This window comes from Grus americana, chromosome 7, assembly GCF_028858705.1.
Source record: "Grus americana isolate bGruAme1 chromosome 7, bGruAme1.mat, whole genome shotgun sequence".
Classification (NCBI taxonomy): domain Eukaryota; kingdom Metazoa; phylum Chordata; class Aves; order Gruiformes; family Gruidae; genus Grus; species Grus americana.
In genome coordinates, this window is record NC_072858.1 from 12,688,685 (window position 1) to 12,711,695 (window position 23,011).

The 23,011-nt window shown below is 40.8% G+C and overlaps 1 protein-coding gene across 4 annotated transcripts in view; it reads left to right on the top strand.

Moving 5' to 3' along the window:
• The window catches only part of SORCS1 (sortilin related VPS10 domain containing receptor 1), a 299,661-nt gene that overhangs the window by 272,260 nt on the left and 4,390 nt on the right, over positions 1-23,011 (top strand). For 2 of the 4 annotated variants that reach the window (XM_054832336.1, XM_054832337.1), the window contains exons 20-26: positions 354-487; positions 2,375-2,498; positions 3,485-3,597; positions 6,759-6,890; positions 17,296-17,395; positions 22,116-22,221; positions 22,395-22,555. In XM_054832336.1, coding sequence (XP_054688311.1) covers positions 354-487; positions 2,375-2,498; positions 3,485-3,597; positions 6,759-6,890; positions 17,296-17,395; positions 22,116-22,221; positions 22,395-22,555 — 870 coding nt within the window. The remainder of the gene's footprint in view (positions 1-353; positions 488-2,374; positions 2,499-3,484; positions 3,598-6,758; positions 6,891-17,295; positions 17,396-22,115; positions 22,222-22,394; positions 22,556-23,011) is intronic. The other 2 variants (XM_054832339.1, XM_054832338.1) reach the window with 1 other exon arrangement.

The window sequence follows — 23,011 nt, forward strand, 5'->3', positions numbered from 1 at the left end:
AGATGCTTCATGTCCACTGAAGCCATTTGTCCTGCACATTCTTAATGTCTTGATAGTGAAGGTGGTATTCACATAACAGGGCTCTACCCCTATTAAATGTTTTATTTGTATATAATGTCCCTGAGTATATGACATTCATTCAGTAAAGAATCCAAGTTTTTCAGGTACAGGGGTAGCTGTTGTTCTATGAGGAACAGATTTCAGCTTGCCTCTCTAGAAATGGCACCAAGCCAAAACATTAATTGTCATGCCCCACAGTGATTTGGAGGACTTCTCTCCCCTCAGTTCCCTTCTCCCCCAGGGTTGACATTTCAGAGGGAGGGAGGACTCACCTGCTACTTCTGTCTCTGCAGGCCCCTTGGAACATGTTCACTTATCTTTACCATTCGTTACCACAAAGAACAAGGAGGTCAACGCCACGGCAGTACTGTGGCCAAGCCAAGTGGGAACACTTACTTACGTCTGGTGGTTTGGGAACAACACAGAGGTTTGTATTCCCTGTGGACTAAGATCAAAATAATACCGGAGCAGCTCTCTGACTGAGGAGGGAGGGAGAAAGGGATTAGTGGTTCTTCAATGTACCAACATTGAACTGTAAGAACTGCTTTGTCTTTGTTGCTGTGACTTAGCTATGAGGTTTATTGCCATTTCATGCAAATTGCCAATAGCTTTCTCGCTGTATTTACATCCAAGGTGGACATAGTGAACCAAAATCCAGAAGAGTTTCTAGTGCGTTTTCCCCCCCTGCTCCCTTCAACAATAATAGCTTGGGGTTTTGGTTGGGTTTTGTTTTTTTTTTTTAGGAAACTAACCTTTCAAACTGAAGCTGGTTTTATATCTGGAACTGACTTTACATAGCCCTGGAGTTTAAATCTCATCCCTTTGGTGACTAACAAGAGAAGAGACTGCCATCAGTTCTGTGCCTCCCCTTAAATATGCTGAGCCCAAACCCGAGCCCCCACACTCTATGCTTAACCACATGTGCAAGGAGACCTTATTATCATGTGCTATTGGTGGATAAAATGGTTCCCAGCACACCTCCCTGTCTCTGGGCTCTGCTCAGATATGAGAATGGCATGCACCACATTCTGTTGCCTCTTGCTTGCAGTGTTGGTAAATCTGCATGGGCATTATAACTGTTAATTTAGGTATCTTTGTGGCTGAAGTACCCAGAGACCCTAATGAGACTCTGAGAGGAGAGATTCTTGTGGATTTTGTAGAGCCAAGAGGGACCTTCAACCATACATGGTTATCTTCTGTATAATGCAGGTTAGAGGGTTTCATCAGTACTTTCTGCTTTATTTAACTCTTCGTGATTAAGGTAGAAACTGACTTCTTGTTGTCTTGCATAATAATTTCCCTCAGATGATGGAGAATTTACTGTTCTTTCTTACCCTCTCCCCCAACTATTTCCCCACAGCTAATTATCCTGAGTGTGAAACACATGCACCGTGTTTGCAGTCTGAATTTAACTAGCTTCAGTTTCAAGCTGCTGGATCTTGTTATGCCTCTGTGTGTAGATTAAAGAACTCTCTGTACTATCAGAAATCATCTCCCCCTAGAGGTACTTACGGACTGTGATTGTCACCTTTTAACCTTCCCTCTGATCTGCTAAGCTCATAAGTGATCAGAGTTGGTCTAACTCTGTTCTCATTGAAGTGAGAGTTTTACTATAGACTACAGTGGGAACAGAGTTTGACTTCATACTGGGTGCTTTGAAGATCTCATCCAGAGTTCATTAATAAGTGAAAACAGAAGTTAGGGCAGAGACTGCTGAAAGGGGACACAACTCATGATAAGCTGATTGGCACAGCGAAGCAAGCTGAGGGGATCTGTCTCCTCTCTAAACACAATCACTTCCCAAAAATGATGTCTCCATGTCTAAAGATAACATGGGAGAACAACTGACAAATCTTAATTTGCCTCCTCGTTCTTTCACAAGCTCCTCGAGTGACCTTAAACAAGGCACTGACAGCTACATCTGGGAAAGGAGTGTGACACCTGAGCAGTGAGTCTTGCAGATCCTCATGTGAGGATGTGGGCCTCTCTGGGGAGTGCAGCAAAGATGGACACTTTAACATGGGATCCAGAACAACCAGCGTGCTAAGTGGGAAAGAAATACTGGGATCTTAATACCTAGCTCCTTTGGAAATTATAATACCTTACTTTGAGCTTCAGGAGGACATCCCCATCTGGATCCTTGGGCCCTCTCCAGAGAATAGGCTTCCATGTCACAGGATGCTTTCTATGTCTTGAGTTTCCAAGCTGGAACTGACTCCCCAAACCATCCCAATAAGCTAGAGTGCCAAACTCATTTTTGCTTTTCCTTTCCAGCCAAATTAACTTAATTTATACTTTTCTGATATATTTGCAGCCACTGATCACATTGGAAGGGAGCATCACATTCACATTTTCTGTGGAAGGGATGAACACTATCACCGTTCAGGTCTCAGCAGGAAACACCATTCTTCAGGACACAAAGACTATTGCTGTGTATGGTGAGCTCTTCCCCTTTCATTTCACATAGGATTTTCTATAGTCAAGAGCTAGAGAGCCAAGTTAGCTGGCAGCAACATGAGGTTTTTATTCCAGGATGCTTTCAGTGAGATTATAAGCTTGGTTCCAATGTTATCAGTTCAGCATAACATCTCTGAAGGCCACTGACTGACATTAGTCCAGATTGAGAGGATTGCAGAACATTGATCTCCTTCCCAGAGCCTCTGCATCTGCTTTATCACTATTTGGTCACCCTACATGATTGTCAAAATGTTAGGTTGTTTTGTGAGCTGGTTTTCCCCCTTCTTGGCCAGTAGAGGCCTCTTAACTCATGCAAAAGCTGCTCAGCTTGAACACTGTGTGCTGCAGCTCTGTACAGAAATCTGTACTGATTTGTTATTGTACTCAGGCCTCAGAAGCGGTTAGGGCACACAAATATCATATAGATGTAGTCTAATAACCACTGGGAATTCCAGTTGTAGCTGTTTATACTAAGCATGTGGTCTTAGTGATCAGTGTGGGCACCTCTGTTAACAGCAACAGAGATTAAGTACGTTTTCCAAGGCTAGTCCTCTCCTCACCTTCATCCCTTTCTCCTTCCAGTTAAAATTTCAAGTATTTGGGGCATGTCTATGAGAGTACAATCACAGCTTCTTTCACAAGGCTTGCCTGCTTCAGAAGTCAAGATTAAGGTAGCATTTCAATTACATTCCCAGCACAGCTTCCTTTCCAGTACTATTCATTTGTTGAAGTAAGGACGGATCACCCTTTTTCATTCTGTGACACTCGAGCTGCGAATCTCTTGGAGTCTCCAAATCTCTCAGTGAATCTCTCAGACACACTGCTGGATTCTCTGACAGTCTGTGCATCACCTACAGATTGATTAAGCAAAACATGAGCTGCAGCAGGTTTCACTAGGTTCTGCCCACTCGTTTGGCACTAAGGCTTTTCACAGTCTTTACTCACCACCATGTCGTTGTATCTGCAGAGCAATTTCAGTCCCTGCGGTTATCATTCTCTCCGAACCTGGATGACTACAATCCAGATATCCCAGAGTGGAGAAGGGACATCAGTAGAGTAGTCAAGAGAGCTCTGGTGGAGGTAAGCAATGTGCATAACCTGCGTTGCAATGGTTCTAATTTCTGCTTTGTGCCTACATTAGGACTGGATCAGCCGTTCTCTCAAGGTGTCTCTCTGTTTCTACCAACTATAAAAGGAAACTAGACTAATGTTTGAGGCCAAACCCCTAATTTTAGACAAGTGAAATTATCCTATCCTATGACAGTCTGGTGCTCAGTGTCAGCCTTCAGTTTATTCTTTTTAATGACAGTGGTTTATGTCAAATATTTCTGAAAAAAGGCCATATAGAAAACAAATGACTTATACCTACCTGTAGCTGTACAAATGTCTTTACTGCTGCATAGCAATTCTTGCCTCTTTTACTACTATTCTTATACAGCAGTGGAAAGTAGTGCTATTCTAATGGAATTACAAATATGCTGTAGGAAACTTAGGAGACCAAAAAGAAAACAATTTTTACTACAGAGAAGAGCACCGCAGCAAGTACTTTATGGCTTTCACATATCCTGAAGTTCACGGGTCAGCATTGGATGCTATTTTTCCCATCAACACTATGGAGAAGCTCTGAAGTTCCTTCTTTAACTGTGGAACAGAATGTCACAAAAATATTCTTGTGTGGCTGAAGATTTGGATTTCAAACTGACAGGCTAAGCAAAGTTAGAAGAGACAGAGGAGGTTTCTCAGCTCAGGAGAAAAATAGTGAAAGGAACTGTTTGAAACAGGTTTCTGGTTTGTTTTTTTTTTTAATAAAGATACTCGAATTTTGAAAGGATACAAGACTTGTAGATATTATTAGCAAGCTTGTATGTTCATTTGTGGCATCATCTGTGCAAAAAGACTGGAAAGACACTGTGCACTGATCAGCTGCACACAAACTTGTCTGGATTGTTTCTGAGATTTTTTTTTCTTCAATTTCCTCAAAAGAGAGGAGGAGAGGAGGAAAGGAAAAAAAAAGAACATTTTTCTGGAGGTTGTTCTTCTGATTTATTTATGTCTGTATCAAGTATTCAAGGATCCATTTATCTTCAGGATGAATTTTCAGAATATAAACAACTCAATAAAACAAAATCAAGCCATAAAAAAGGATCATAAAACTACAGTACCAAGGCTACATTCCAAAAGCAGAGCAGTGAAAACACAAAGAGTCTTTTTGTTGCTTGAGTTAAAAAAAAAAAAAGTAAAAAATTGATATCTAATTATCCCTCTTTATATAGCTAAATGATTCACCTTAAACAAGTTTTTGTGAGAAGTTCCTGTAAAAATTAAAGATAAAACAAGTAGATTTCTACAGCAATTAAGTAAACTCTATAAAAATGAGTTGAATAACTAAATAATTCAATAGGAAATTATAGCTGTGCTATAGAATTTTTATGAACTTTTATTAAAGTATTATATTCTTATTACAGAGTACCATAGACCTGGATAAAAATTCTGCATAAGAAATTATAGTTCTCTACTAAAATCTGATCTTCTCTCTAAGTAGGGATAATTTGAGATTATCACAAAATATCCTATTTTGTATTATGATCATAATTATTTGCTCACATCATTGATTTTCTGAGTCCTGTCTCCTGCTTCTGATGAAGAAAATAAGAATGAGCTGAGTAGATCAGCCAAAAAGCTTCCAGACAAAAAAAATCATTCTCAGCCTCAGAAAATGAAGATTTGCCATTAACTGGTAAATACTGTGTCTTTTTCTTGACATAACAACCTGTTAGGCAAGCACAAATAATGCAAGCCCTGGCTTCACAGAATACTTGGAAAGAATATAAGACCTTTATATTGTTATAGGTTTTTTTTCTAAATCCGCATTTAAAAAAAAAAAAAAACAAAACCAAAAACCACCAGCATCAAACCCACGTGCTTTTCCTTGGTGTGCAGTGGAGAGGAAGGGTTTCCTTTTCATAGTTCCACAGGGCATTCCCTGGGCTGTCAGCAGTCACGCATGGGACAGCCACAGAATTAGCTCACATAATGGTGATGTGTAATCAGTTTTGCTGACTCCTTATCCTCTGTCCATCATTTCCTTCAGTGAGCAGCTGCTCCAAGCCTTTGGTCCTGAATTACTAGAGAGAAGAATTAATGAGTTTTAGGTCCAATTAATGACTGAGAGGGTTGCAAGTCCTGACTGCGGGGAAATCTCTATGCTGCATCTGGCTGCTGTGGTCTGCCCTTAAATCTGAGACCACTTTTTTTTTTTCCTTTAAAAGTGACCTACTAAATTCAGTACTTGAAAACTTAAGATCTAAATCAAAACCTTAAGATTTAAATGCATTTTCTGGGTAATCCCCAACACAAAGAGGCAATGGAGGAAGATTCAGCAAACCATGTTTCTCCTTGTTTTGGCTCACTAACTTCCTGAAGGCCAAACTAGCTCATTTTCTGGAGAACTCCACAATCTGATTGTGTAATGTCATGGTAACAGCAGCTGAAACCCATGAACAGAGATGACCTTGGTAGTGATGCCTGTGGGGTACTTCTTTCTGAATTTTGGCTAATTTGTGTTGAAGAGGGATTTGGCTTTAAACTGGTTACTTAAGATTTTCAGCCAAGAAAACAAAAACATAAAACTTTGCAGAATAATACAATCTTTAACACCTAAAGAAAAAAAAAGAAAAAAAAAAGGTCCTCATTAACTTGTGGAATTGACCCGAGATGTGAACTATGAGAATTTGTTTGGCTTTTGGGATTCAAACTTGATTCATCATCTTCTCTCTCCATGAGTCTCCACAAGGCTTTTAGGATGTTTTGGCTAATCACACCTCTAGAGTGCAATTCTGCCCACATACCTTGCCCTTTAACATGCGGCTTCTTACCATTGACTAAATGAAGAACCTCAGAGACTAACTTAGGATAGTCAGGTAACTTTAAAATAGCTAAATTTAGACAAAGCAAATTATACCATATGCAACTGTCATTTAGGAACTCCTTTTAGCATGTGTGATTATCACTGCTGCCTTAGGACACTGCATATTTTATTGGAGAACATGGTAAAATAGCTTAGATCAGGAAATTATTAATCCCTGACATTTTACCTGCAGTGGATTTTAACAAGATTCTCCCTGTTGTAGCAGATATATCCTACATCGTTTGTATAAGTACTGTGATGCCTTAGCAAAGCAGCTGTCAGCATTCAGTGCCATCTCCGCTGTTTTTCTGTCCATTAATTGTCTGTGTCTCAGGCAACAGGTATTTCAAGCAAGCATATTCTGGTCGCGGTGCTCCCCGGTCTGCCCACATCTGCCGAACTCTTCATTTTACCGTATCAAGATGCTGCAGGAGAAAATAAAAGAGCAGCAGCAGACCTAGAGCAGGTATTGTGTCCGTTACTTGGAGAAGTGTATGTTTATGCATTTGTGTGTGTATATATGTGAGATTATCAAGATGGGGTAGAACAAGTAATTGTGGTATAAATGCATCTGATTCACTGGGGTCTAAATGAGGACTATGGTATATACTATATCCTCTTTTGGTTTTTTGTTGGGTTTTGGTGTTGTTTTGGGGTTGGGGTTTTTTCCTCCCAAACACTGGAAACATGCTTTGGAGCTGTATTTAGGAGTGGAGACTCCCATTTGGGATCCCTCAGTAATGTTAAATTGGCATACATTTGTATGATGTCATGTCTCTCCCTTAGAAGTTCTGTTCTACTTCATGGAAGTAAGAAGAAAGCATGAAGGATTTAGGGGATGATCCCTGCCAACACGAACTGGAGTAGTTTCGTAAGGCAAAGTTTATGTCAAGGGTCTAGAAAGCACTGGAGGACGGAGCTGGGTGGTAGACCTGGGCAGATCAGAACTTCATTACTTTAAGGCACAGTGATTGGGATGGATTATCTGCCTGCCCGCTTCATGATGCTGGCAGTGGGGTTCAGCCACTATGGATTTTCTCTGTGCAAGGCTGAAGCAAGTTGTAAGTGGAGGACTATATCTCCGTGCAGACCCAAAAGGTCCTGCCCACCAGGTGAGCCTAGCATGATTGTGATTAAAACTGTGCTGGGCAAAAATCCTGAAATATCTCTCAGCTAATTACCTCAGATTCCAGGGGCAGAGATAACTAGCCCTGAGTGAAGCACCACTGCCTCTCCATACAGCATGTCTGTGGCTCAGGCAGACATACCCCATGTTGGTATGGGCTATATTACCATTCAGGTAGAGGGTGTCATCAGCTCACAAATATCAGCCTCAGTGCTATGGTGACATCCTCAGCGTTACTGGATGTCTGCTGCTTCAATGGATGGCACAAGGGTTTTAGTATTTGTCTTTGGATTTGTCCCTCAATTTGTGAATGACTGAAGTCTTCCCATCAGTGTATCAACATTATCTTTCCATTCCTGTATTCTTGTTTTCTAATTGTCTTTTCCTCTGCCTGACCTGCTATTGGCTGTTGCAATTGCCTCTTGCAGTGGTCTAAAGCCTTGTGAACTTAGCTGTGGGCTTCAAACTACTAGGTCAAGCATATTCTTAAGCTTTCCCTTGCTCAGCATCCTTAGCCATCATGTTTTTTTGACAAATGTCTTTCCTCTGCAATTTTCACCACCCATGTAATAAAAAATATGGAGATTTACTGCTCTGCAAAACCTTTCCTCCCTTTTCTTTCAGCCCCCTTCTCCCTTCCTCCATCACAAATTGGCAAGGAAGCCAGTCCATAAACTTTCAAATTTACATCTGACCCAGCTCCCCTCCGGCACTCAGCAGCTTATTGTATTTTGCGATTACTCCCTCTCTCTGTCCCTTTTTCCCCTCTGTAAAAACGGAGTCTTTGCGGCTGTGCAGAAAGGAAGCCCTGACAGTGCTCCCATGACTGTTTTTATGGCCAAGAAGAAATGTCATTTTCAGTGGGACTCCAGCAACTTCTTTGGCATCCTGCAGGGTCCAAACGGTAACCTTTGAAGAGAGAGAACCTATTTGCCATTTGCAGCCAGCTGTTTCTTGTGGAGAAGTATGTCCCCTGCTCCCATCAGGATGATTAGAATGTTTTTCTTCCTAGTTAGCAGATACTGCATTCCCCCTCCTAGTTACTCCAGTAGAAAGTGGCACTGTTTTCAGTGGGAAGTGCCTAAGGAGGGCCCCAAAAGGTGTCTCTGCCCTCAGCTCTGAAGCATATTCTGATATCATTCCTGTTTTGTCATCCATTTGGTCTGTAATCCTTCACTATCCCTTTCCCAAAGTGTTTCAGAGCCCATTCAACAGCTTCTCCCTGTGCCTGAAGTTTCTGGGATGAGTACTGGGAGCAGATGTTGTTGCTGATGATGGCTTAAGTTGCTTCTTAGGTACTTTATGATGTATAGTGTTCTCTTCTGGTAGGAACAGAAATCTGGTTTGTATTCATGAGCAAGCAACAAGCTATTCAAAAGCATGTACGTGAGTTTGTGCGTTTGCAGGTGCGCACCCAAAGGAGTTACAGTTCTGGATGATTTTTTTCTAATGTGGAAAAGAAACTTCAAAGTATACAGGAACAAAATGGAAATAGTTTCCACAAACACTGCAATGGAATAAGGTTTCTTAAGGAAGCACTTAGTTATATAGATTCCTTTTTTCATATCACACATGGAAGCTGCTCGCCAAACCTGAGACTCGTGGTGAGCCTGTCTAGAGACACAGTGACAAATAGCTTTTGTCCCTGGAAAACTTGCAGTCAGAATAGATCAGATGGAGAGGAGTTACAGAAATTAATGTTTCTATTCTGCAAAAGCCATTGTTTCAGTACCTAAGGGAGGGAAAACCTAACTCATTCTCAAAATCAAAAGTTGGTGAAACTGAACGAAGCACCACGGAAGTGCACAAAACCCACCATGCACGCTGTAGGCACAGATTTACCAGGAGAATTAAGTGTGCTATAGCCCCCCCTTCTCTTCCCCTCCTATTAGAGCCTCCTAAAGTCAGCATGTATACTTGCAGTGATACAGCCCTGAACCCACCATATTCACATGCCAGATACCACAACAGAAGCAAGGGATGCTCTGTGGTCCTGATGTTCTGCTCATCCAACCTGGATTTGAAAGGGAGAAGCCATGTAAATCATGCAGGTGGTGCAAAGATTATGGACTTTTGTTAGCTAGAACAAGCAAGGCTCAGGGCAGCTGATGGACTGGAAAGAAAGGAAAAGTGATAGAAACAGTAGCTGAAGAGGGGTGTCAAACTACATCTCCATATGTGAAACTCGCATAACTAAGTTGCTGCAGACCATTTCTGTCACGTAGCACCTGTAACGTTTTTGGCAACTTGCTTAGCCAAGCAGTATTTCATCACCTGAGCTAGACCATTATTCTGCCATGGATAACAATGAAGGATATATGTGGTTTCATGGACTTTGGACCAGTAAAGCTGATACATATCTAATGACCATGGGAGGGCTTGCTTTCTTGCTGTTTCCCCCTGTGGCAGATTAAGCTGGTCTGGTTTTATCTGGTACATACTCATTTGGCTTTTTAAACATGCCTTTGGGTCTTTCCGTCCAGCTGCTCTGTGGTCTCTAGGTACATAACTCCCATTGACTTCAGAGGCAGCTAGATGTCCACTGTCCCTTGAAAATCTAGGTCTTTGTTCCCCATTTGTCAAAGTCTATAATACTACTCTGTGCCACTTGTGTTTTATGAGTCTAAACACAGTAAGTCATGAATTGTTGAGTACAGTAATAGTGGGACTGGGGAAGTGTGTAAGTTGTGCTATGCACTGCACCACACTTAACAAATACACATTTCCATGCAGTTTTCCATGCGGATGGTGCATTTGTGTCTCATGCTCTTGCTGAGACTGTGGTTAGATGACAGATGTCATTTTCTCCTTGAGCTGATCTACCACTCTCATTCAAGTGCCCCAAATTATTTTTTGTGTATACACAGTGCCAATTATTGTCATATCTGTTTGCAGATTACATTTACAAATGTGAACTCTGCATTTCTGGTATTTCCCGTGGGAGACTAAAGTGCCTTTAAAAAAGTTTAACTGCTTTTGACAGCTGAAAAAAAATGCTATATATGAGGCTGGGGATGCTTTCTCAATGTGCAGCATGGGACAATTCCATCTAATACAGAAATACAGAATTTTTGAGGACCTTAGATTACTCGGTCCACTCCACTCTCTGTAGTCAGTGTAAATTATTCTTCACAGCTTCATAAAAATCAAAAAGCCTTTCTGTCCTGCAGAATCCCAAAACATTTTGCATATTCAAAAAACTCTTGTGTTCATGACCAGAATGTTGTGACTTTGCTTTTTGTTTTGGGGTGGATTTTTTTGTTGTGGGTTTGTTTTGTTTTTTTTTTTAAATTAGGTCACTTGGTTCCCCTGTAACCATTTCACAGTAACTGAGGACAGACTACCAACCTCCTTAAAAATGTAGAAAAAATTGGCAGTTGTAAAATGCTGCTGTTTGATTTACATGTTGTCACTGCAACACCACTAAAATATCCCCAATCTTGCAAAAACAGCCACCCAAAATTGCCATTGGCCACTTGGACTGTCATGCAGTTGTTACACCACCTTTATGGACAGGCGTGGTGAATGTGATGATTACAGAATTATCTGCCACTTCAAAAGCACCGAATTCTTTCTGTTTAGTGAAGGACAAGCCTCTAATTAATAGCATTTCAAGTAATTTTTGAGTAATTTTTAGCACTAATCCAATTCAAAATTAATGCGCATTAGGAAGATACTCTACTTACAATTCAGTAGAGGACAGTGATACATATACATAGATAGGATCACTCATTTTTTTTCAGTGTACTGTTTTACTCCATAGGAGGACTCTGAATGCTTATCTTTTTACTTATGCATTTCAAAACTTTTCTTCTCTCCCCATTTTTTGCTAGTGGAGGATTTTGTCAAGCAGAGGAGATGTCTCCTGTTAGTCAACTGAGATGTAAGCAGAAGATACACAAGAATGCTAAAGTGATGTTTTCATATCAAGTAAAGGTTTTGGTGTTTTCATGCATTTCCCTTTAGTTCCCCATTTGCATTGTTTTACCTGGCCTATTCAAAATAACCATAAAAGCAGAATGTAAAATAGATGCAAGAGCATCTAGTTAATGACATTTGAGGCCATTAATCTTTTCTCTGAAAAGAGCTATCAGCAATGTAGCAAGCATGATGGAGTCTTTGGCAAATGGCAACACCAGCTGGTTGGTAGCCAACTGTGCTCAACATGTTGCAGCTGTGGCCAGTATCTGTATCCAGCCAAAGAGATGGGAAATAACATGGATGACTGAATATCAAATGGGCAGTGATGAACTGAGGAGATGAAATACATCAGGCGAATTTAATGCTATGGGGAATAGCATTCAGGAAGCCTGTATTTGTATATGTCTTAGGATTCTTTCCTTAAAGCAGATTTACTTTTACTTCTGCTTCATTGTAGCTGATGGAGTTTCTATCTTTTTTTATACAGTTTTTTTTCACCCACCCTCCTGAGCTTTAGTGTTTTAGCATATTTACTTTCACTGCTTTTCTTTCCTCTGATGTATTTCAGATGTGCTATCACCAAAATATTTTAGCCACAAGTTTACAATAAGGAACACCTTCAAATCTTACAGAAAATGGTGCCAATCAGTCCTGGAAATTAAATTCCAATAAGAGAGGTAAATCCTCTAGAGCTTACTAGGAGAGATTTTTTTTAACATCTGTACTTTTGTAGGCAGACCAAGTCTTCCACTGGGTGCTTAGGGAAGGTTGGGCTGGTATTCAAGAAGTAAAGGCAGGTGGGGAGAGAATGGAATAATATAAACTAGAAGACCTTGTACCAAGGGTTTTTTTCCTTAGCCAGCTTTTCTTGATCAGCTGCTTGTATGCCGTAGAAGAGGCTGTCTATATACCTTTGTCTTAATATCTTTGAGTTAACTCCTGCCATGTGACTATCAGCCCTCTCTCCTTCTCATCTTTTGCTTGGTGTACCGAGCAGCCCTTGATTCTCAAGACTCCTCCTTGTCACTTTGGTTCATCTAAAGTGGATCCTGGCTTTTATGTCCAGGTTCTCTCTGTGTTCGTATCTGCTGGTCAGTTCTTGTCCCAGAGTAACCACAGGAATGTCCTCTGCCTTGTGCTCCCACGGTATCTCTGGAAACTAACAGCAGCTTGAATTTAGCATCTTTCATTAAATGAACTCAAGAAATTCCTGCTGGACCCTGTAAGTCAGTGATTATGGTCTTTTCAGTGCTAAGGCAATCAAGGTTTAGAGGCCTCATGTGAAGTAACCATGGTTATGCAGGGCGAGTGGCACAGTTTAAAGTAATCTACATTTGCCCTGGACTCATGATTCACATTTGTAATGCTGGTTCAAGTTGCTTCCTACCAATCAATGTGCATAATTCTTTCCTTAGTTGTTTATTGATTTACTCAATGAATTGAAGTGTAGCACTCATTAGTTGAGATCCTTACACAGTATCTTTAAAATTATCTAGATTCTTAGCTAGTACATACTGGCACAGTTGAATCACATTCAGTTAGTCTAAACCAATTTACACCAGAGGTTTCAAAATTCAATAAAGGCATGGGAAAATGGCCTTCTGAGTGATAATTCTGTTTCTTGGTGCACATGGTTCTTTCACAGTCCTAATTCTGACAAAATGCTAAGAGAAGCCAAATTAATTTTTGTTTTGTCCCATTTTTAAATTGGAATCTCTTTTTTTTCCTTCACAAATTGTCTGTTATTATTATTCATTATGTGTCCTTTGATGAAAAATGATACATGAAGAATGGTTTCTATTACTGAATTATTTTTGCACATCATGCTTAATTCTGCAAATGAAGCAGATAAAGTCAATGAGGCTCAGTTAAGGACCAAAACTAATTCTGAAAGCTAATTATTTTCACAAGGGAGACTCTTGAAGACTACAAATTAGGAGGTTGCTATTCTAAGAAGTTTTGTCTTCAGCTGAGTTAGTTGTATCTCCAGGAGTGGGAGAGGAACAGTGACAGGGCTAAGGCCAACCTGTTTCCCAGCTGAAGGTCTAGCAGTTCAATTGGAGCCGCATAGCTATTTTTGAAACAGGCCAAAGTACTTTGATATTTTCTTATCTGCTTCTTAAACAAAAATGCATCCATGGCACCACTTTCAACTCAGAAATAAAGGGAGGCACAAGACTCAAAATGTTTCCCATTTTCATTACCTCAGTGACTGAGATCAGCCTTTGTGTGGAGATTTACTTCAAAGACACTTTATTAATGTTGTAAACAAATCAGATGAATCAGAACCACTCCTAGGGTAAAGTCTGACAACCTGTGATCCACTAAGCTAGAAGTAGACTTGATAGAATAGGGAAGGCAGAAGAGCCACTTCTCCAATCTCAAAGTGAGTGTCCAGAGTGACCTGTGGTTCACAGATCCCCTTGGGACCATGTGAGGACCAGAAACATTATCAGGCCCAACTTTGGAGAGCAGTGTCCGATCCCAATGTGAATTTGTCCCTTTAGCTGTCTGTAACCTGCTCGTTCACCTCACTGACATTTGTAAACCATTGTGTATGGTTTCTAGTTCAGATAATTTTTAGAAGTACAAAAATGCATTTTTCTCCCTCTTTCTATACTGTCTATATGACTATTTTGAAGAGAATCTGACTTTCCACGTAAAGAGAAATGAAAATATTGTACCAAGCAAGCAAACATTTTTAAAACATGTCTGAATGCATCTGTTCTCCCCTCAGAAGTGTGTGCTGGGAATCTCCAGAGCTTCCTGAGGAAAGCAGATGTCTGATGCTCACAAGAACTTCTGGCACTTTTGAAGGTCTCAGGCTGTTATTCATTTTTTGACTTGTTCAGATTCCATAAAGACACGGGCAAAAAAGTGGCACCCAAAAAGCCACTGGGAGAGCATATAATTAATTGAGCCAGGGAGGTATGCTGTATACACTGAGCAGCATGAACAGCTGCTGCATGTTTTGACATTTTGCATATAGCCCTGAAATAGTGACGGCTATTTCAAGCTTCTGCTGAGATACTGATGGTTTCAGGCAGAAATCATTTTATTCTGAGTTGCATTTGTCTAGGATGTAGTACAATGAGGTCCTCATTCATCACCAGGTAACAATGAGATACAGTAATAATAAACTTCATTTGTGACAGTTTTTCTCTGCCTTTCTTCCTTTTTCTTACCACTTCACTCTTACTGCCTCTCCCCTTCCTATTATGCCTTTTCATCGACTTGCCAGGCAAGAAATATTGGTTGAGCTTTCTCTCACACACTCAACTTGCCACAGCACCTCTCACCTGTAATGTCCCTGCCAGTGCTGCTGTTTTGCCCTCCTCACTCTGCGCGGCAGGAGTCCTCAGGCAGGCCGGGTGAGAGAGATCTGTGTTCCTTCATGTCACTGGTGCCAAACAGTCTCTGGTCCCTTCTCATGCTGACTTTCTTAAGGTTCTCCTATTCTTCCATTTCTTGCCCAAATCCTTGATGAAACCATTCTCCAATGCTAGGTAGCAACATTTGCCAACTGCATTGTCAGTTATACATCACATTAAGCCTCTTTTTGTATAGTAGGCATAATGTATGGTTTTTTACCTCTACTGTTTACCTGACCATTTCATGCAGCTATTGCAATGTGTTGAAGAGGAATGACACAATGTGGTTGGCTTTTTTCTTCAGTTTACTCTCTTTTGGTTGGTTTTTTTAATAGGCTCATCTGCTCCAGCAGCATCAGAATCTCAGAGCACAAAGGAAGATAATTCCTGCAGGGGTGTGGAGGAGAGTTGTTAGGTCATGTTTGGGACTGGAAATGGCCAGGATGAGATTTTTCCCGTTATTTCCATGAACCATTAAAGTACCTGGTTTACAGCATATCAATCTGCATCTGTTGCTCCAGTTTTAGAGATGAAGCACTCTTTATAGTTGTCAGTCTTGGTTATTAATATGCTCAGATTCTTAAAGAGGGATATAATTTGCTTCCCAGGCGTTCTTCATGTACTGCACATCTTTGTGTCACCATCCCTGCTGTTCTGAGCTCAGCAGATGGCTCTTTGTAAGCAGGTGGTATTTTTTCTTGTTATTGGAAGAAATATATTTACTGCTCATTCTGGCACTCATGAAAAAATTGTAAACTTTAAAGAGATATATTAAAAATATAAATAAAATGCCTGTAAGAGTTATTGCCAAATTGATATTGGACCAAAGGCACCTATTCAAGTGATCAGCAGCCAGAAATGAAGTGTACAAGCCAAGAGTATTGAAAGAACCATTAAGAATGTTAAAAAAATAAAAGAGGCAGATAAATCTCATACTGTGATGAATGATAGCCAAGGAACATCTAATCATATCTGTGTAGCATTTACTGAAATAACTCAACCAGACAAAAATGAAGAACATGAAAAAGATGGTGTAAAAATTATTGGAATGTTCTTTTTTCTGACAATTTTTCATTAATCTTCAAGAAGGAATAAGGATTTTTTTAAAACAAATTAAATTAAGTGGTGAGCACTAGAATATGGTTCCTCTTGATCTTGATATGGCTATAAAAACATAACATTCTCAGCAACTGCATATTAAGGGTTGTGGGGTAGGGGTGGGTTTTTTGCAGTTTTTTAACCACCTCTAATAAACCACCAGACAGAACAGTGGTTATGTTCAGTTGGAAAATTGCTCGCTGCTGTAAGAAAATGTGAAATACATGAGACATCTAGCAAATGAACATATAAAAGACGCACAACAAACTATCAACACTATATCTATAGGCTTCCATTCCTTGATTAACCTATCTGGATTTTTTGCTTTTAATGGCAACATGCCTAGAACTTCCTGGATATAATTAAGAGTGATATGGAGAAAGTGGCTCTGTGCATATTGTGACAAACTGACTTAAAAGAATGTTTACCAACAGATTGGACGAAAGCTTGGCTTCTTCATTGTACAAATACAAATTTCACAGGGTCTTATCCCAGCAAATGCTCATCTTTTCTGTTATGTTCTTTAAGGAGGAATAGCCTGCTTCATTTCTGCTTGAGCTGTATTGTTGTTATCAGAGTTATGGTAAGATAATCTAGTGATCTAAAAGCTCCATGGAATGTCTGTCCCATGAAAGAGAGAACATAAGAACATGTTTTCTCTGTGTGTAACCCATAAGAATAGATGGAACATGCCTTTTGTTTAAGCTTTACTCTGTAGTCAGTAAACACTTTCAGATTTGAGCTGGTTCTGGTACATACTTACGGATAGGGAACAGCTGACTTAAAAGTCAGAGCTGGATGAAATGAAATTTGTTTTTAGGACTTGAAATTTTAATGCAAGCTGAGGTAAGGACTAAACTATTCATTTTGATTCAGGTATATCACATGCTATGAACATGCTCTAAGATCATAGAACTGGCCACTCAACGAGCAAAAAGTTATTTGTTATGAGCGAATGCATGTCAACAATTGAAATACTTCTCTCTGCTTGAATATTAAATGGAGTTCAGTGATGTGCTGTTGCTGGCTGGTCCTGCGGACACTTACACACGTGGGTGCAACGTTCCTTTGGGGATCAATTCCCTTTTGCTGCTCGGTCGCTCCTACAGAGGTGTGACAGGGCAACTAATTGCTATCAGTCATTTCTAACCATACCCAAACCACTCTGGACATAGTACTGGCACATGTGTTCAGCTTTCACAAACTCCCTTGTTGTAAGGAGATTGTGCTCAGAAAGTCTGGTGCCTCTGCAAAATCTTTGCTTTGTGTGCAGCCTCATTTCCTACCCATCTATTAGCAATCTAAAGCAATGATCAAGAAAAAAATGCATTTCTTATTTTCTCCTTTTTTTCCAGATTTCAGAAACACTGATCCAGAAACTGAACCAAAACCTGGTTCATTTTGAGTTGAAGCCAGGGGTTCGAATCCTTGTCCATGCTGCCCATTTAACAGCAGGTCAGTATCCTCTTTCTTTGTACGCCCTCTCTGTTGCTCTCCAGCACAGCAAGCAACAGATTCCCTGATGGTGGTAGTGTGCTATCAGCTGTATTTTAAACACCTCTTATTTTTTGTCACAATAACAACTCAGTGTATGGGCAGACATGAAAATGCCTGCTTCACCTCTCCTTTCTTTATCATGCCAAAAAGATATAGTAGTTTTTGTATTTACAGCTAATCCTTTTGTTTACTTATGTGCAAGAATTTGCTGCTGATGTTGGAAATGCAGTATAAGTAGCAGTAGAAATGTGTACTTCTTGGCCATCTCTGAAATATTCAACAGCTAAGCAGCACCATGGTGTATTCAGCCTGGATCACACAGTGCAAAGGTTACCAGCTAGCCTTGGATGTATTCAGATATTCTAGAGTCAATGAACATTCAAAACAACTAAGCACAGCTCAGAAGTGTTCAGCAGTCTGAAAGACTAGAATCAACTTACATATGCACACACATAAGATCAGGCAGTTTGGACTTCAATTAATCCTATCTCAAAATTAGCCATCTCCAAAGTCCTGATATTTAATTATATGTGTCCCTGTCTATTCTGTATGCTAAACCCTCATTTCACAGCATAGGCACTATTTAGCTATTACAAGAGATGGGATGAACAAATCCGTGCTCAGGATTCTTAGGAATTTCTTTTCTTCAGGAGCTGTTGAAAATTCTGATCAGTTGGTATTGGCTTCTTTTGCTGACTTGCAAACTAAAAGCCTCAGTTCGCTTGTACCAGCAAACTGCTCTTCAAAAAGCTTTTAATGGTATGAACAGGTCTGCCCCAGCTGGTGTCAGTCCATGTGCTGCCTTGTCCATAAAGGGAAAGAAAAAGAGACTGTTAAAAAAGAGTGTAATGCGACTGCATTTAAATCCCCCCAGAAGAAAGCCTTGGTGTTTGCAATATTTCATTTTTTCTAATGAGAACTTGATAATATCTGCCATGGGAATATTGCTGCATGTTTCTGCTTTCCATTAGCTGTGGAACAGATGATCAGATGCTTACTTTTAGACATGTTAGAACCAAAAGCATAAAAAAACCAGAGATGCAGCACAGCTGAGTAATCTCTAAAGAAAAAAACCACAACAGCTTGAGAAGTCAGTTTGATATTTTTTTTTTTTATCCTGAGGATTGAAAAAAAAAAAAAAGTAATAGACATATGACACAGAAGAATTGTGTGACTTTACATTTAAGATTTAAATGACTATATGTTTTACATAATAGTTTTTATCAGAGAAGCAATCCTTGGACTGAATTTTCAACGATGACCAGTGATACTACATGTACTTTCAGAAATGTTCAGTGCCCATGTCTTAAAAAAAGTATATTTGAAAGCATCTTAATGTGAGCTTCGAACGTGGAGTTACCCTCAATTGCTCATTATTTTTGAAATTAGTTTCTAGGCATTTACTCTGCCTATGCACGTGGCTGTTTTCTATTTTGGTCAATGTTCATTAAATTCAAGATCAAATTCCAAATGAACATTTAGACGTGACTACTCTGGCCCTGAGTATCTTGTAGGCCTTTTCTAAAAAATCATCATTAGAAAGAATCATGTTAGATATTCCTGGGAAAGGCTCATCTTTACCTCTTGCTACTGAAGAGACACTCCTGATTTCATGTAGTGGAAACAGATGCCACTTAAAATCACATCTCCAGCCCTGCCTTCAATACAAGATGAATCTGGATCCAAGTTTTGTGCTTTATGTAGGAGCCTCCTGCAGCTTCTTGGAGAGGAATTCTGGGTGCCTCTGCACGACAGAGTGCACAGGGTCCCCAGCTGCTCCATCAATGCTCAGAGCTGGCAAAAAGCTCCAGTCCCAAAGCCAGATAGTCAGTGGAGGTACTGTAGCACTTTTCTGGGCTACTAAACCTTGTCTGCTGCCCTGAATGAACCAAAAGACAGGGTCTATTCGTGTGGCATACTGCCGTGCCAAATAACGGTATGGCCTCCGAGCATGTGCTGACCTGTTTGTTGCTAGCTCAGGCTGAACCAGAGGGTGCTCGGCTCAGACATGCTGTGTAAATACATGATCTTTGTGCTTGCCGAAAATGCACATTTTTATTTGTATTTACACACACCAGGAATGAGTACTTTTTGTCCATAAGAGATGCAAATACTCATTTGTCCTGCAAGGCAGGCTTTGTTGTATTTCAAAGCTGCTGGTAAGATGCGAGTGATTGCTGTAACTGGCTTCACAGTGTCCTACAGGAACATTACAGGATTTTGTCTCTTGCAGAAATATGATTCAGTAAGAATGCAAAATGAGCCTGGACTGCCAAACTAGATATTAAAAAGCCCAGAGAGCAGCCACTGTGAGGTCTTTGAGGGAATGTGGCTCCTTATCAAGATGCAGTGGTCATGACTCAGTTCCCTGTCTAAATAGCCCAATTTCTTGACATCAAAACTTGGGACTAGTTTAGAATTTGACAAAATGCCAAAAGAGAGATTTACTTCTCTGCTGAAAACTATTGTTTTGGTTGTCAAGGAAGAAGAAGAATTGTCCTGTTGAAATCCAAGCTTTAATAAAAATTAAATAAAATAAAGCAGGGAAACCTGGAACACAAGCCAGGACCAGAAGTAGTCCCTAGAAAACACAATCCAGGGGGATGCACATGGCCCAGAGGTGCTGCTCTGGTCTGTGGTATCCCTTCTTTCCCAGCCTTTTCACTATGACTCTGTGTTGGACTCCTGGCAGCTATGGGCTGTAGCTGACTGAACCCTAGAGCTCAGCATGTGTTTGTGTAAGTGCACACGTATGTATACGTATGCCTACATATAAGTTCCCATGCGTCAGTGCACACGTTTGTTCCTCCCTCTGTGTGTGCCTGATCATGCACAGCAGAAATTCCTGCAGCAGAGGAGTTGCAGGGAACAGAAGTGCAGGTATCCAAACTAGCTTGGTGTGGATATTTAAGCATAGCCTGTAGAAAGAGCATGTGTGTGCAAGTGCGTGTGGTATGTGAGCATGTGCATTCCCTGGAGCACAGAAGAGCGACAGGCGTTGGGCTCAGCACATTTCACACCTCCGTCTTCTTTGTTCAGGCCACACTGGATGAAGGATTAATTTATGGCAATTTTGGACAACAGATTACAATGCATTCATCATGTTCTTTCCTTCTTCTCATGAAAGAAAAAATAAAACAACATCCCCAATCTAACAGACAACAACCTCAACTCTAAGGCAGAGTAAAATATGCCAATATTCCTCGCAAAAGCAGTTAAATAATAGCTGTTTATTACCAGACTCTCAGTGCAGCATTATAACAAGAACATTGAGTGATGCTGAGCTTGAATCAGTCGGAGAGCCACTTTGTCATCCCACAGAACTGCAGAGACCCACAAAATACAGATGTAAAGGGGACAGAGTGGAGATGTGTGAGGAATTCATAATAAGGGATCATTTTACCCCAGTGCCCCACCTTGCTGACGATAGCCTGCTTGATGTGGGAAGAAGTTTTTTCACGTCTCTTTGTAAATTTTGGCTTTATCAGGATGGGTGTGACAGCTGAAAATGTGTGTGCATGTGATGTGTGTCCCTGAGTAATTATTTGCTTGCGTGTGCACGTTTTCTTGTGTCCCCTGGCTGTAGTTTAGGATGAGTCTGTTCAGTGCCTGAGAAGAGGAAGAAGAGGCAGAGGATGTGTATGACCGGTTCAAGTTAACTTTCATTGCTTTGCAGAGGAAGGTGCTACCTATGCCTTGTTCTGTATGTGATGCCAGATAGAGACAGTGAGGATGTATCTGCTGTGTGGCACAGCTACAGCTGCATACCTGTCTATAGTATGTTTTATTAATGTCTGCATGAACAACTGAGACTGCTGGACCTATGTGTGTCCCTTTGTGGATGCTAGATGTCTTTCTGTGTGTGTGAGTGATGGAAATGCTCTCCATGTAATAAAATTTACTTTGTATTTCTGGGAAAGCCATGCTTCTGGCTGGTTTGTGTGGCTGTATTTTGCAAGGGGCTATAAAAAGGTGATCAGCAAAACTGAGAAGCACAGAAAGACTTTTTGTTTGATTAGGGGTTTTGTTTTTTTTTTTTTTTTCTTGAACCTGTGCACTCCCTTGCATGGAAGACTTGTGGGAGAGAGAGCAGGGCACCAGAGTACAGAAAGTAGAACATGTTTGGGAGGTAGGAATGGGATAAAGGAAAAGACTGAAAATGTCAGATGTGTGAGAAGAGCATGCCATGATAAGGCATGGATGCTGAGGTAGTGTCTGTGAAGGGCACTGGACTTTTGGTCAGGAAGGAAGAGGACAATGGTAAGTATTGTTGCTTAAGTAAAATTGAGGACCAGATTGCTCATTATTCACTATGCGTTGGGAGCTACCCAAACTAGCTCTATGCAAAATAGAAAGTCAGCATGACAAGTTAGCCCATGGGTAGCTCCAGGATCATCCAGAAAATGCTAGTTTTGTACCCAAGTGACCTCATTTGCAACTACCTTAGGTAATTGTCTGCAATATGAAAAAGTATGTTTCAGGCAATCCTCTAACAGGCCAGAGAAGAGACACCTCTAAGGAGAAGCTATGGGGCTTCACATCAAGGGATGGGTTGAGCACTACAAGTGGTCTGAACCCAGGTTTCTTCCCAGCGGGATTAGAAAGGGGGAGAAGTCCTGGAGATGCATGGACAGATGAGGCCTGAGGGCAGCTCTAACCTTCTCTCCCTCTCTTGCAGCTCCCCTGGTGGACCTCACTCCCAGTCACAGTGGTTCAGCTATGCTGATGCTCCTCTCTGTCGTTTTTGTGGGCCTAGCTGTCTTTGTAATCTACAAGTTCAAAAGGTACGACCCTCCCTGAGCCATTTCTTCTCCCCATGGCCACCTTTCACTGAGGTGTTTGGGTTTTGTTTTGCTGGGTTTTCTTTTTGGCAGTGATTTGTTTCTCGGTTTGTAAAAGCTGATGCTACATCAACTGCCAGAGTACCCCACAATGATGGTTTCTGTTAATGTTTTAGGAAGATTCCTGGCCTTAATATATATGCACAGATGCAGAATGAAAAAGATCAAGAGATGGTCAGTCCAGTCAGTCAGAGGGAAAGCATACCTAATGTCCCTCAAAGTGAGCTGATGAGCCCTGAGCAACTAGTAGATGAGAAGTTGGAAGTCCAGCCCATAGGTAAATAACTTGCAGCATCCCGCAGCTGGTCAGACTCTGACTTATAATTGGCTAACCCTTTTCTCAGCCTCCCCCCCTTCCCATATTCCTGCACACTCCTCCTCCCATCCTCTTCTGCTGCAGCATTAGTTTTGCTACAGGAAACCTTGCTAACTCTCCCCTCTCCCTCACTGCCATGTGATGAAAGGGAGGGGAACAACTTTAGGCTTTTTCTCTCTCCTAGTTGCTCTATGTAGATCCCTTCCCCTTCTCAAAAATCCTGCCGGCACTTAACTTGCGCTATAAGGCAATTTAATTTATTTTGCTGGGGCTCATGTAGTTGCGGGGCTAAACCCCACACCTGAGGCATATCGAGGAGAACTTCAGCCACCCTCACCTGGAACATGGAGGTGAGCAGGTGATTCGGTAAGTCAGATCTAAAAGCTAAATATTCATTGGTGTTTTGACTGCTGTGGC